This window comes from Rhipicephalus microplus, chromosome 4, assembly GCF_043290135.1.
Source record: "Rhipicephalus microplus isolate Deutch F79 chromosome 4, USDA_Rmic, whole genome shotgun sequence".
Lineage (NCBI taxonomy): Eukaryota > Metazoa > Arthropoda > Arachnida > Ixodida > Ixodidae > Rhipicephalus > Rhipicephalus microplus.
The window spans coordinates 109,066,839-109,080,181 of record NC_134703.1 but is presented as its reverse complement, the minus strand read 5'-3'; the positions used below and the strand labels follow the sequence as shown (position 1 = coordinate 109,080,181).

At 42.7% G+C, this 13,343-nt stretch overlaps 1 protein-coding gene across 2 annotated transcripts in view; it reads left to right on the top strand.

Annotated features, from left to right (window-relative positions):
* Positions 1–13,343, top strand: part of LOC119172262 (transcription factor CP2 like gemini) — a 72,263-nt gene that overhangs the window by 25,828 nt on the left and 33,092 nt on the right. The window contains exons 10-15 of one of the 2 annotated variants that reach the window (XM_037423304.2): positions 571–720; positions 1,547–1,615; positions 4,793–4,834; positions 5,738–6,096; positions 9,027–9,096; positions 11,347–11,464. In XM_037423304.2, the coding sequence (XP_037279201.2) occupies positions 571–720; positions 1,547–1,615; positions 4,793–4,834; positions 5,738–6,096; positions 9,027–9,096; positions 11,347–11,464 (808 nt within the window). Of the gene's footprint in view, positions 1–570; positions 721–1,546; positions 1,616–4,792; positions 4,835–5,737; positions 6,097–9,026; positions 9,097–11,343; positions 11,465–13,343 lie in introns of both variants that reach the window. The other variant, XM_037423303.2, reaches the window with a different exon arrangement.

The window sequence follows — 13,343 nt, the reverse complement described above, 5'->3', positions numbered from 1 at the left end:
CAACACGAAATAGATCATTGATGCAAAAGGGGCCTTCTCCCCTCGCTCCTTGTGCTGAATCTCCGCTCACGCTGCTGCAGAATCTGTGTGGCTGCCAGCGTATAGTGCATTGTTTATGGGTCTTTGCAATGTCACTTTTAAGTTAGTAACCTGGGTACGAAGCTACTATTTTCACAAATACCAGTAAAAGCTGATATCTGAGGTTGTATTACCTAGTTTCAGACGGAAAGACTATTGCAGTAACTGTATATTAATACACTGTACAACTATTGTTTTTACACGTTCTTCATAAATAAAAAAAAATCATGTACATCGGATTCGCATTAAACGAAACTCTATCAGATGAAATTGCTACTTAAATGGAACAGCTGCCCCTGATATGATTGGTATTGTACTTCAAATTCTACGACGCTGTTGACCTCTCAATAAACGAATCTCCTGTTAAACGAAACAAAGGTTCCTGGTTTCTTCAAGTTTTGTTAAATAGGAGTGTGCTGTAGATGGAATCGCAACAGCGATATTTGACCACATTAGCCCGTTTCATCTTGTGTGGTTGTACTTTCGTTCCAGCTCAACTGCATCAGCACAGAGTTCACTCCCAAGAAACATGGGGGTGAGAAAGGTGTACCCTTCCGCATTGTCATTGAAACATATTCCCACGGAGAGCCTGGGCCGCCTCAGAAGTTACACTCAGCTTCCTGCCAAGTCAAAGTGTTCAAGGTAAGAATGTGCCTGTTGACTTGAGTTCCAATCCTGGTCTCATTGAAAGCATTCTAGCAGCGTGGTATGTATCGTATTCTTACGTGTTTCGCACTGCTCTATAACCTGGAATACAAACTTCAAATCGCGAGGGAAAAAAAATCAAACATAAAAGGTCTCTGAATATTGCCATAAAGCATTGCTGGTTCAAATGGCCTAGCTGTACAGTGGCATCCTTGAAAAATTTACAATGGGGGCCATAAGCTAGGTGCATCACTGTAGCTTCACAGCGTTCTTTATACTGAAAAATTAAAAGTGGGATATCACCAGTTGCTTGAAATGATGTAAAAGCTGGAGCATCATTAGGAATGTTTAGAGTACTTAGAGATGGCATTACCTCATCATAGCAACGTAATATATAGAAGGAGGTCCCAAAGTTGTAGGCTGCAAGGGGACCTCCTGTACAAATTAGAAAAGAGAAAACATCAATGAATAGCAGCTCCCTAGCAGGAAATAGGTCTGGGATAAGCAGAAACACTTGGCAGCAAATGAAATAATAGATGATATCTGGAGACTCTGCATTACATGTTGTGAGAACTTTAACTAATAAGACCATCAGGTAAATACAAATGGAAATGTAGCAAAAGAGCCCAAATAATAACATATATTAACATAAAAAAAATAGTAGAACTTATGAGCGGAGTGCTGATAATAATGTGGCCATGTTTTGCCGCCTGTTCTGCATTCACTACCACCGTGTACCTGTGTCACTTTTTTAAGGGCAGGATATTAATTCTGCTTTATTGTTAACGATGAATGTAGTCCTTCACAATGTGTTCTTTTTCAGCCGAAAGGTGCAGACAGAAAACACAAGACCGACCGTGAAAAAATGATCAAGAGGCCTCTGGCTGAGCAGGTGAGCACAGAGACTCCTGTCAGTTTTGAAGAACTGTAGGCTGAATGTGGTGGATTTATATTGGCCGCCAGCGTACATGCGTTATTTAGTATTTTTATTTATTTAAGAGGCATTGGATAAAAGTGCTTTGTGCAGCTGGATTCTATCACTGCACGTGTTATTGTAAACACGGAATAATGTCCTGACTGTGAGAAAATTGTAAAAATGGAAAGTAAGGAGTGGGAAATTGGGTTAATAAATTCAGGTCGCTAATGATCTATTAAAGATAGATCATTAGCAATCTGTGATCTACTGTGAAATCTCGGCACAATGAATCTTGAGAGACTGCTAAAAATTATTCATTATTTAGAAAAGTCGTTGTAGTGAAAGTTTTAAAAATTTGCGTAAAAATTGTAAAGGCAAACATGCGAGTCACTTACTTGTACTGTGTATACATTCATGACCGCGTTATGCGCAAATGAGCGTGAAAAAACAAACATGTAATATTGTGGAACCGGTGCGGGTTTATTTGAAGAAGAGCGCCATCTATCCTGATTTGGGCAGCTTTGACTGCTGAAAGACTAACTCTTAAGCGTGCGCATTTTTTAAATGCGAAGCATTTCTTTATGTACTGCAAGCACTTTTGGCGTCTACGTATCTATGTATCTACGTATCTGGCTGTCTGTCTGTCCAACTTGACTAACTTTGGTATGAACCAAAATTAGCATGGGAGGGTCAGATAGTTTGACGAATATGACACGTTGGTCAAGACATGAATAGTCGCAATCCCATTGCAAACATCGCCAAACATCTCCTGGATAACTCAATATTTCTCTCTTTCCCTCCTGCCAGACAGTGGCACATACCCGCAGGCGGGTATGTGCCACTGGTAATAGACATTTAGTGTCTACCCAGGAACGACAAAAACACACATGGGTGATTTGAACCTGTGAGTGTTAAGGAAAACATGACTTTGGCAGCGTTGGCTCGACAAATGCTAAGAATAAATGTGAGGGTCCCATCGGGAATCGACCCCAAGAATTCTGCGTAGCAATCAAGTATTCTACCACAAAGCCATGCCAGGCCTCAGAGCTACCTTTCAAATAGACCCTAATGTTCATGAAACGTCAAGTGTGGTTGCAGTGCTGGCTATGCAATTTTATAAGCACTACATATGTACTCCTAAGATACAGCCATCACGTAGGGTTAATGTCGATTGTGGTTAGTTGCCATCCCCTGAAGTTGATTTATGTCGCAGTGTCAAGGGCTACCGACCTCGCTGGTACCAATGTTTCATATCAGCTTAAACAATATTCATGTTCCTGCTGGCATCATTGTGCAAGTGCAAACAACTGGTCATATAAACTTCTGCAACTCTTCAACATATATCTGTGCGTGCAACATTCATACATATATTTAGCGTCATCACAACGTGTCACACAATAAAAAAATTACAACACGGTCACCTTCCCCCCACATGCTTCGCATAATCTCGATACCCAAGGTACGTGAGATCCGCCTAATTTTTTCTTACGCACTGCGAAGCATCAGCGTTTAATACCGGTTCTTCACGTTGGTTCACGCGCACTGTTTCACCATCATGTTCGCTCTCATCGCCATTTTCTTATCATGATAAATGGTATGGATCGTATCGTTCGTCGGCCAAGTTCACGTGCATACTTCGTCATCGTGCTGTGCATAGTGTTTGGCCGTTAGTGAAGCATGCACGGGTAGTCACGGGCGACTTCATCCCATATGTCACTCGCGTCGCATTTTTCACTGTCGTAGCATTCCTTTCGTGCTTCTTCCAGAGCTCATCTTGAACGTTCAACCACCAGTAAAACGGCTAGAAACGAGCGCGCAGGTCAAGCTTCCCAACGAAAACAAAGGCAATGGGGCGAAGCCTGTCACAAAACACAAATACCAGGCGATGATTATGGCGATAGGGCTAGGTGGTCAAGTGCGTACTAGGAGGGACAGACCCACGGCTTTAGGGGCTTTGCTCCTAAATGTCGTTAATATGAGAAAATTGTTATACTGAGGTTTGCTATAACAAGATTTGACTGTATTAGAGATAGACATCCATGCTCAGTTGCCTGTATGTCTTGCAAGTGTGTCAGGAAGGCTCCATGGGATCTATATTAGGACCAGTTGACTTAATGAGGAGGGTGTGAAGTTGGCAACTGCATATAATGCATGTGGCAGAGAAACCATTGTCAGTGTGGGTTACTTATTGGGTTTTGAGAAAACTAAAGTGCTTACTTGTTTAAGATTTGGTAGGTATGAGATCAGAAAACTTGTGGACAGAGTCCATTAACACACAACTGGTGTAATTTGTGGTTTGTGTTGTTTGGCCGTGAATGTGACCATGCCGCAAGAATGCCTGGTAATCGCTACTACATGTTCTTTTTTGCTTCTTTTTTATTGCAGTAGTTATCGGCAGTTATTGCGGCTGATAAATGCGCGGGCAGTCAGTCAGTTCTTGAACACTTGAACACATTAGTTATATCTTGTGATCACTTTCCCTTGACCTCAACTTGACGAAATGGCATGTCTACAATAAAAACTTCACAGAACCGACGTTTTGATATTTCATTCGCGCTGATGTTGCACACTTCTAGAGCCGGCCCATTACACTGCATTCTTCATCGTACATCAATATTACCACATATCTCAAAATATTTTGGGACCAGATTGCAAAGACTATCTCAGAATCTTGACCAGATGGTGATGGCACTGCAATAGGACCTTCGGGTCAGATTACTGAATCATCTTACCTTTATAATGAAATATTACAGTTAAACCTCATCACCACTATGTTGCATTCAACACAAGTTACCTTTGTTATATGTGATACCGAATTGAATCATGTAGCACTTTGCTATTGATAGGCATCTTTTTATTTGCTTTATTATTTCTGATAATTTGCCCTATTCTGTTTCATTATATATATGGTGGATTGACTGTAACAATTTCCTTCCCATAAGAGATAGACACCCTTGAGGACTTCTAATCCTGTAGCCATTCATAAAGGCCGGTGTGACTCCGGCAGCACATGCATTAAAACAGGTTACTTGGGTGTGTTAAAACTCAAGGACTTTACTTAAATCAGTATTTTCACATGATCTCATGGTTCTGGGGTCATACTGGTCTTGTATGTTCTGCCTACAGTTACCCTCTAAACTTTCTTTGTTCCAGGAAAAACATCAACCTTCGTATGATTGCACCGTGTTTACCGAGGTAGGTAACATTTTTTGCAAAGCGTTGTCATGTGTTTTATTGTTGTGGTATTGATTATGAAGCAGAGTATCTTAAAGATATTACGTAGTAGACTATGTAATATGTAACAAAAAGTAGCAGAATTTTCTGTAGTTAATGTTTACAGGGCCTTACAGTCGCCAAGTTGTCATCAGATAGCACTGGATATAAAATGGCGTTGCTTGAGGATGCGGTACAGATACACAGGTTTTTTTTATTTCTACAAAACAATTGAGCATATGACCGCATCAGTCAGCCATAGGATTAAGTCGATGTAAGAGTGACTTGAACTTCTAGGCTCCGGAGCCATACCTGAAATTCATTTGTGGATTTGTGATTGTACATACTACTATTTTCTGAAAATGCACATTTGCTTGGATGTCTCACAGGTGTGTCAGGGAGGCTCCATGGTATCTAAATAAAAACTCCATATGTTTTATTACCTCATTACTCTCTAATAATGGACGCTTGTTGTTATTTTAGTTTTGCATTATTCGCACATTTTTCGCTTTTGTTGGTAGTGAGAAAAACTGCGAAGCCCAACTTGGCTTTTGGTCCTGAAAATTTGCAGTTTAAAAATACACCTGAACCTTGTTATAAAAGGCGCACATGGGAGTAGTTCTCGTCTCTTACGTGAGGTGGCTGTTATGAGCAGGGTAGCGCGTATGCATATTCTTCTCAATCCCTATTTCAGTGCTGGGCCCAGTGATGTCTTTTATAACCATGTGTTTGTTACATCAGTGCCTCTTAAAAAGGGGTTCAACTACTAGCTTGATTGAAATGTCTCTGGAATTTTTTCCCGCTTTTCCAACCTTGGTTCACTGAGGCTTTCTTTGACGTCAATCAAAGACAGTTGTCCTTCACTGGATTTTTTTTTTTTTTCAGTGCATTTCTGAGCCAGCATTTGCACCGGCCAGTCCTCCCCTGAGTGCCAGCGGCAACGGCAATAGCGGGGCTACAAGCCCATCTGCAGCACTGGCGGTCGGAGCTCAAGGTCCGGCAGCCGTTCCAGTCGGTGCACAGGGGCCGGCCCCGGCCACGCCAACTAGTCTGTTGCCCATTGTATCCACCGCCCCCCCAACCAAGCCACCACCGGTGGCCAGCGTTCCACCACTGCCTCCCACGACGCCTGTGTCTCCTCCTCAGCCCATCCAGCAGCGGCCCAGTAGCACCAGCAACTACTCGCCTCAAGGGAGTGGTGACAGCTTCCCTCCACCTACAGCAAACAATGCCATGCCGGACCTGTGAGTTGAACTGGCGACTGATTTGCAAATGCCATTAAGGGGCATTAGGGTAGGTAGGGATTTTATAGTTATCGAAGGAATAGCGTGTTACTGTTTGAAGGGAGTTCGGGATGCATTGGAACACATTGTTATAAAGTGAGATTCAGTAAAAAAAGAAAAAAATATGTACGCGCTGTGAGGAAGCTAAGCAAAGAGCATGGCATGTTTTAAATTCATAGTAGAGATCTGCTGCCGGGTGTGTATTCTGGCACAAGACTTTATGAAGTCTTAGGTTTTAGTGACCACAATGGAAAGGTAAACAAGTCTCCGATAGAAATAAGTGGATGATAGAGGATTAATGGTCAAAGAGTAAAAAGTAAGGACAACATAAGTAGTATAAAAATAATGGACTAATTCTATGCATGAGAACTTTTGGTCTTCTTTTCTCCCTTCTATAGCAACATCGGTTTAATTGAAGCATACAAGGCATTAGGCCGACTTGAAACAGAAAATAAAGTTTTCTTATGTGTGTTTTTTGTTTTACCTTGGTGGCACATATATGTCATTGCCCCATTATGAATTGAATGCTAATGGCATCCACCCATTTATCTGAGATGTCTGTGTGATTACGAAGAGACCTTCTGTATGCCCCTGTATGTATTCTTGTTCTCTGGCAGCATTTGTGAGTTATGGCAAGCCTACCATCCTGACAGTACATTTAGATCAAGATTGAAGGTCGCCCTAAAACGTTGCCTGGTCAAAAATTTAGTTTTGTTACATCCTCATTATCACTGATGGTTTCTTGTAAATGCTCCGGCTTTGGAGGTAGTTCTCAATGAAGGCCATGCATACGTTGTAACATGGCAGACAGTGCGAGAGCAGTGTGATTAACGCTTACCGAATTAGGTTTAGTATTTACAGTAGTTCACGTAATCGGCATAATTCAATCAAAAGGTAGTGTCGTGTGACCAGCCACTGCACTGTGCTCAGTTTTTTGCAAGAAGACTAAAACCAATGGGTGCCCAGTGCTATTATTTGCTGCAGCTGGTTACATTGCAGAGCACACGAAAATACAGCCTTGTTTTTCACATCTTGGGTTGTGGATGCGCAGGAAAGTGAATGTGAACTCTCAACAACTTGCGGCACGATTCTAAAGGCGCAGCATTTTGCGGCCACATGGTACAGCTACCTGGCACAGTGGCTTTGTGATTGGTGTTCCACTGGTGAACTTGAGGTTGCAAGAACATGAGTTTCTCTTCCGTTGCATCTGCTTAACCTGATGGAAGTAAACACTGTGAGAATCGATAATACAACACAGCTGATGCAGTAATTTCATAGTGTTGTTGTCACCCATTTTCCATTCTATTCTCCTGGGCTAAGCCATTTCTCATAGCAGCATGGCTGTTTTATTATATTCAAAGCACAATTTATTGGTGTTGCCTAATATTTATCTTAAAGTTAAAAAGAAAACATTTGTGCAGCTTCCATTGAGTTGCTCAAGGTTAGGGCAGAGCAATGCTGGTCAGCACTCGGCTGGTCCTGGCTTGACTAAACATACATACATACACACACCGATGCACAAAGTGTTCATGTGATCACATTGTAAGTCGCAAGTATTTGCTAGGTATTGACTCGTTTGATTGTGAATGTCTTGGCAAGGGCAAAACCAAGCACCCTAATTACCTTAACCAGCCTGATGTGCATGTTTGACGCTTGGTCCTGATTAGCTTGTGTCCCAAACCAATATAGGCTTGATTAGCTAATTAGCACTAACAATGCTAAGCCTTTATTAGACTTAGCTTGGCTCATCTTCACGAGCTTGGTGTAATGGAGCACACCATAATTTCAATTAAGCATAGGGCTACTTGAAGATCTGGCTGAATTACTTTTATTAGGCTAACTAATCAGGTATTAACATGCTCAACTAGGCTTAATTAGGCTTGGCTGTCATTAGCTTGGCTGGTGGCAATAATTTCTTGTTTACATATTGAACCAGATAAACAGCTGGCATAAAGCACTGCTGTAAAACAAGTCTAGTAGGGTTAGCCTGAATCATACTGTCTCAACACATTCGCATATTGTTTCTGTTGGCTTCATTCAAAGACTTGGAACATACTAAGGGGTGCAAACGACTCTAAGAAAGCACAAATGCTGTCTGCATTCAGTGTTAATTTTGTTTGCCTTTTATTGTGATAGCAATCATATAGACACTCTCGGCTGAATTTCGCGTCGGCGGCGGCGCCGGTGTCATGCACCGTGTATGTGTATGTATACGTATCTATATATATGAAAACGCAATAAAGAAAAAGAAAATCCAAGAAAAAGACTCCGGAGCGTGGAATCGAATGTGGGACCTCCGCATCCAGTCTGCGAGGCGTTAAACACTGACCCACCGAAGGGTACCTCCTTCAACCTTCAAATGGCAAGTTATTCATATCTACCATTTATAGGTTTTGGTGGGCATCTCGGGGGGGGGGGGAACTATCGTGTTTTCAGCATTATCTGCAAGATGGCGCAGTGAGCACACGGCGGCTCTTATCTCTCACGCAAACTTTGCCCCGCGTAGTGAATAAGGGAGTGTACGCTCGATCGCGCGCTTTTATCTTGCAGTGGGAAGAATCGTATGCCTTGGCTAGCCTTTGGGTTTCGTCAGAACGATTCTGTTGTAGTTACCGGGTGCACAAAGGTTACCGCAATCGTTGCACAACCTCCGTTTGCGAAAAGAACGTGCTTTTCAGACACAGTGAGGTAACAACTGAGAAGCTTATTCTTCTTCATCTGTACCTGTGAGTACGTTTCGTGCGTCATTTGTGCGTGAGAAACGCGGGGCACGTTTCGATCTGCTTGCCATTCTGCATGTGATCTTCCAATTTGTTGCTATCCCGTTCATTGCTCCGCCTTTGCGACAAAGCTGTCACTTTTTTTTTTTTTTTTGTGCATACACTTCGCAGGAACCCTGGAACCCCAGGCAGCTCAACTAGCGACGTGCTTGAAGTTTCTGATGTTTCCCTGTCATCGCCGGTAAGATGAGTGTTGACAGTATTTCACATATATTATTGATCCAGTGGCTTGGTGCTACCAAAGTTTTAGGCATCCTTTTGATGCTGCTAGCTTTACCGTCCTCCTCTGTGCATCAGTGGCTAGGATGTTTGGCTGCCGACTTCAAACTCGCAGGTTTGATTTCTGTTGTGGCAGCCACATTTCGGTAATGGCCAAGGCCAAATGGTGAAGGCCTGTGTACTGTTCGATGTCAGTGCATGTTAAAGAACACCAAAAGGTCAAACTTTCTAGAGCCCTCCACTACGGCGTCTCTCATAATCATATTGTGGTTTTGGGATGTAAAGCCCCAGATATTATTATTATTATTATTATTATTATTATTATTATTATTATTATTATTGTTGTTGCAAGCTTTACTATATTAATAAATGTTTAAAGTCTAAATTAATCTTAGTCTTTAATGCATTGTGATTGCCTATTTATGCTGAGCACCCTCATGGTGTTTGTTTAGCATGCATGGTGCCTCCAATGGCATGCTTTATAAAAAATAATGTAAAACATGCAAAATGTCTACTTTATAGCATTATTCGTATTAGGAGTGTTCATTAGAACTAATGGTGCTTTGAGATGTCATTATGTAACAGAGCTTCCTTGTTAGAAAACTTTAGTATACATGTAAATATTCATACACCCAGCTAATTGACAGTTGAGAAAATTTTTGTTGTCATAATCTAGAGCCACCTAGACATCCATGAAAGCTCGTGTGTTGTTTTGTGGATTTTAATTTCTGTAAATAATTGAGTCAATAAAGTAAGTGCCATAATGAAAGAAAAAAGTAAAGAAGTAAATTGGACAAGTGAGCACTACCATAGAATGGAGTGACACCTTGGCTTAATGCAATGTGGCAAGATTTGGATATTTTGTTCTATTTCGAAATTCTGGGCTATTTGCGCTTGATGTAGTAATTCTGTTTGCATTGCTTTACTTAATAACATACTTAAGTGCAGACTAATGCTACAGTGGAACTTCGATTATACGTCCCCCGGTCGAGGACCCACATTTTACGTTGAATCGGTTTGTTCCCAGGGAAATTTCTATAGAAGTAATGTATGAAAAAACCTTGGTTTTTCATAGAAAAAACTACCTTTACTCGAACCGATTGTCATCCAAATATTCACGAGCGCAAAATATTAACTTGCGTTCCCCTAGGTTGGCCAATAGAAAAGTAGAGACACAGGATGTCTTCTTAGAATGGAAAATTTATTCTCCTGGAAGTTCATGTGCTTCTACATGTGCCGCAATTGCATGCATATGTATTGAGGATCTTTACATAGTGAAGCTCTATCCACACAAAGTAGCTTCAGCCGCTCAAAAAGCTGATATTTTCAAGTTTTCGGTCCGTGGAAATTTTTCTTGGTCCACATTCAGCTGATCTCCTGCCTTTGTCACAGTCACATTCACAGGCTTGCACACACGTAAGGCGAGACACAGCTGTTTTCACTGTGCAAAATTACTTTCACTTAATGTCAACGTTCATAATAACAGTGGGACATCACTCATTGAACTTCACAAGCCAACAAATTACAATGCACACAGCTCAGTTGCGCACAAAGGCATTCTACGCTAGCTCGTGATCCATTGCCATTATGTTATGACGATAACAATGTGTCTGATTGTTCTGATGGGAGACTGTTGACAATGTGTTTTCGGTTTCCTTTTCACGCGCTGACAATTTTTCGCATGTCATTTATCGGTAGAAAGATGCGCCTTGTGCTCCATTTTTTTTAAGTTGACAATAAAAATTTGCTCGCATCTCCTTCAACTAAGTAATGCTGCCATTAGCTGCCACTGGCAAGAATAATTTAGTCAACTTTCCTTGCAGAAGCACAAGGTCGTGCTGTGGGCTTATTCAGGCGGCCTGTACCCATTTTTTGGGGGGCAGGAGTGAGTGTCGCTGCCTGTAATCGAATCCTAGTTTTTTGGTTATACAATGGCCGGATTATATTACGGTATTGCGTGATCTTCTGAAAGTCATATGATCGGGGTTCCACTGTACTTGCATAAGTCTGCAAAAACTGTAGCATGTCCTAAACGTACATATGCTGGCCAACACCCTGTATTTTTTGCCATGACATGAAGCGCGAAAAAAATGTAATCTCAGAGTAAAATGAGAGTAATCTCAGAGAGTAATGAAAACTCAGAGTTTTGTTGCTTGACAACATGTTCAAAGCAGAACTGACAATGAAATACCCTGGCCTGTTTCACCAGCAGAATTATCAGTCACCACCGAGCTCCCATTTGTCGTCGGAAGCCAGTGCCAACGAGACGGCCCACTGGCTTCAGCAGAACCGCTTTGCAAACTTCACCCGCACCTTTGCTAGTTTTTCTGGTGAGTCTCGCTCAATTCTCTTTAGCGTTCATCAATTCTTTAAAGGGGTGGTGCCACCATATTTGTAGCATGCACATTATTTGCTGCAAGCGTTTCTTATAGGTACAGGAAGCACGATACTCGCACCATGATTTCTTTATTCTCGCTAAATAATTTATAATTATGGCCCATAACATGTGGCCGCTATTTTTATGTGGACAATTTTCTGTTTTGCTTTCTGGACACCAAGCTAAGCTGTGACACACGTCAGGTTGATTATCGTCTGCTCTTGCACACACATGCCACGGAAGCACCTGCAAAACAAATGCACCAACTGTTGCTATGGCTAGCTGCAGCAGCCGTGGTGCTTTGCGATTACTTACATGACAAAGGCCCGGAAGCCACTCAACTCACTACAGTAGACTCCACACACACACACACACACATGCACGCACGCGCACACACATACGCGCGCTCGTGAATACGAACAACTGTCACAGACATACACACGTGCATCAACTCCTGTTAAATGAAACCTGAAGGGACCAGGAAAATGTGTTTCCTTTAAGAAGGGTTTCGTTTATTGAGAGATAAACAGGGGTATAATATTCAAGTACGAAACCAAACTTATTACGGGTAGTTGTTCCATTCAAGTAGCAATTTCATTTAAGAGAGTTTGGTTTGATAGGAGTCTACTGTAGTCTACTCGCACAGGAGAGAGCGGGGGGGGAGGGGGGTTAAGGGTTATGTGGGTGGCCACTCCCGAAGTCACCTTAGAGGGGGGTGCGAAGTCAGTTTTATACATTGACATAATAGGGAGGAGGTGCGAAGTCAGCCCCATACATTGTCATAATAGGAAGGGGAGGGCGGTGCAACAAACCAAATGAATTTACAGTCATACTCCGGGCAGCGATTCTTGTCTTTTATATAAGATGTCTCTTATAAGCAGGGTACCTTGTCGGCATTTTCTTATCAACCCGTATTTTACTGTAGGCCCGCTGGTGTCTCTTATACCCACTTGTCTCTTCTATCAGTGTCTCTTATAAAGGGGTTTGACTGTATATATTGCCACGTTCCATTTCTCAAGTTTTTTTATCGCCCCAAAACACTACACAATTCTCAGCGCAAACCGCGCCTGCAGTTTTCGAGAAGCTTCCGGACTTTAGTAGATCATTTCGATAAGATCACGCCCACTCTGCGAACTGTACAGATTATTCTGGAACCTACGCCACCGCCAGCGATAACGCTAGAACATTCGATGGCAAGAGTATAAATGCCGACGCACTTCGCCGCTTGTCAGTAGTTGATCGACGGCCGACGTTCCGTTCACTGCTATCTGTGCAAGACTGCTACTGTTGCAGTGGAGCATACGCACCAACGCGTATGCGCCTCTGGAAGATAATGAAAAGCCCCGTGCTCTGCTTGCGCGAGAGCTTGTTCCGCTTTTGCCAGACTTGCCGTACGCCCATTTTCCGTCGCGACCTCGTTGCGACTTCTCTGCTCGAATAAACGTCAGCACATTTGGTGGAGGCTGCTGAGATCCCCAAGCAGACCTGGAGCTCCGCTCTCGCAAGTTGCCCGAGAGACTACCGCGAAACATGACTGACGCAGTCGCCAACCAGTCCGTCCCAGCCCAGCCAGCACCATCGGCTGCCCCGTCTACCTGCCCCGGCGCTACTCGCCAGCAGGGTCCACCAATCTTCAGCGGAAGTGGTGAGCAAGACGTCGAAGACTGGCTCTCCTTGTACGAACGCGTAAGCGCCAGCAACAAGTGGGACGACAACTCTAAGCTCGCCTACGTTATCTTTTACTTGGCAGACGTAGCTAAGCTTTGGTTTATCAACCGCGAAACTGCCATCGCCAACTGGTCCTCCTTTAAGACCCTCGTAACTGAAGCGTT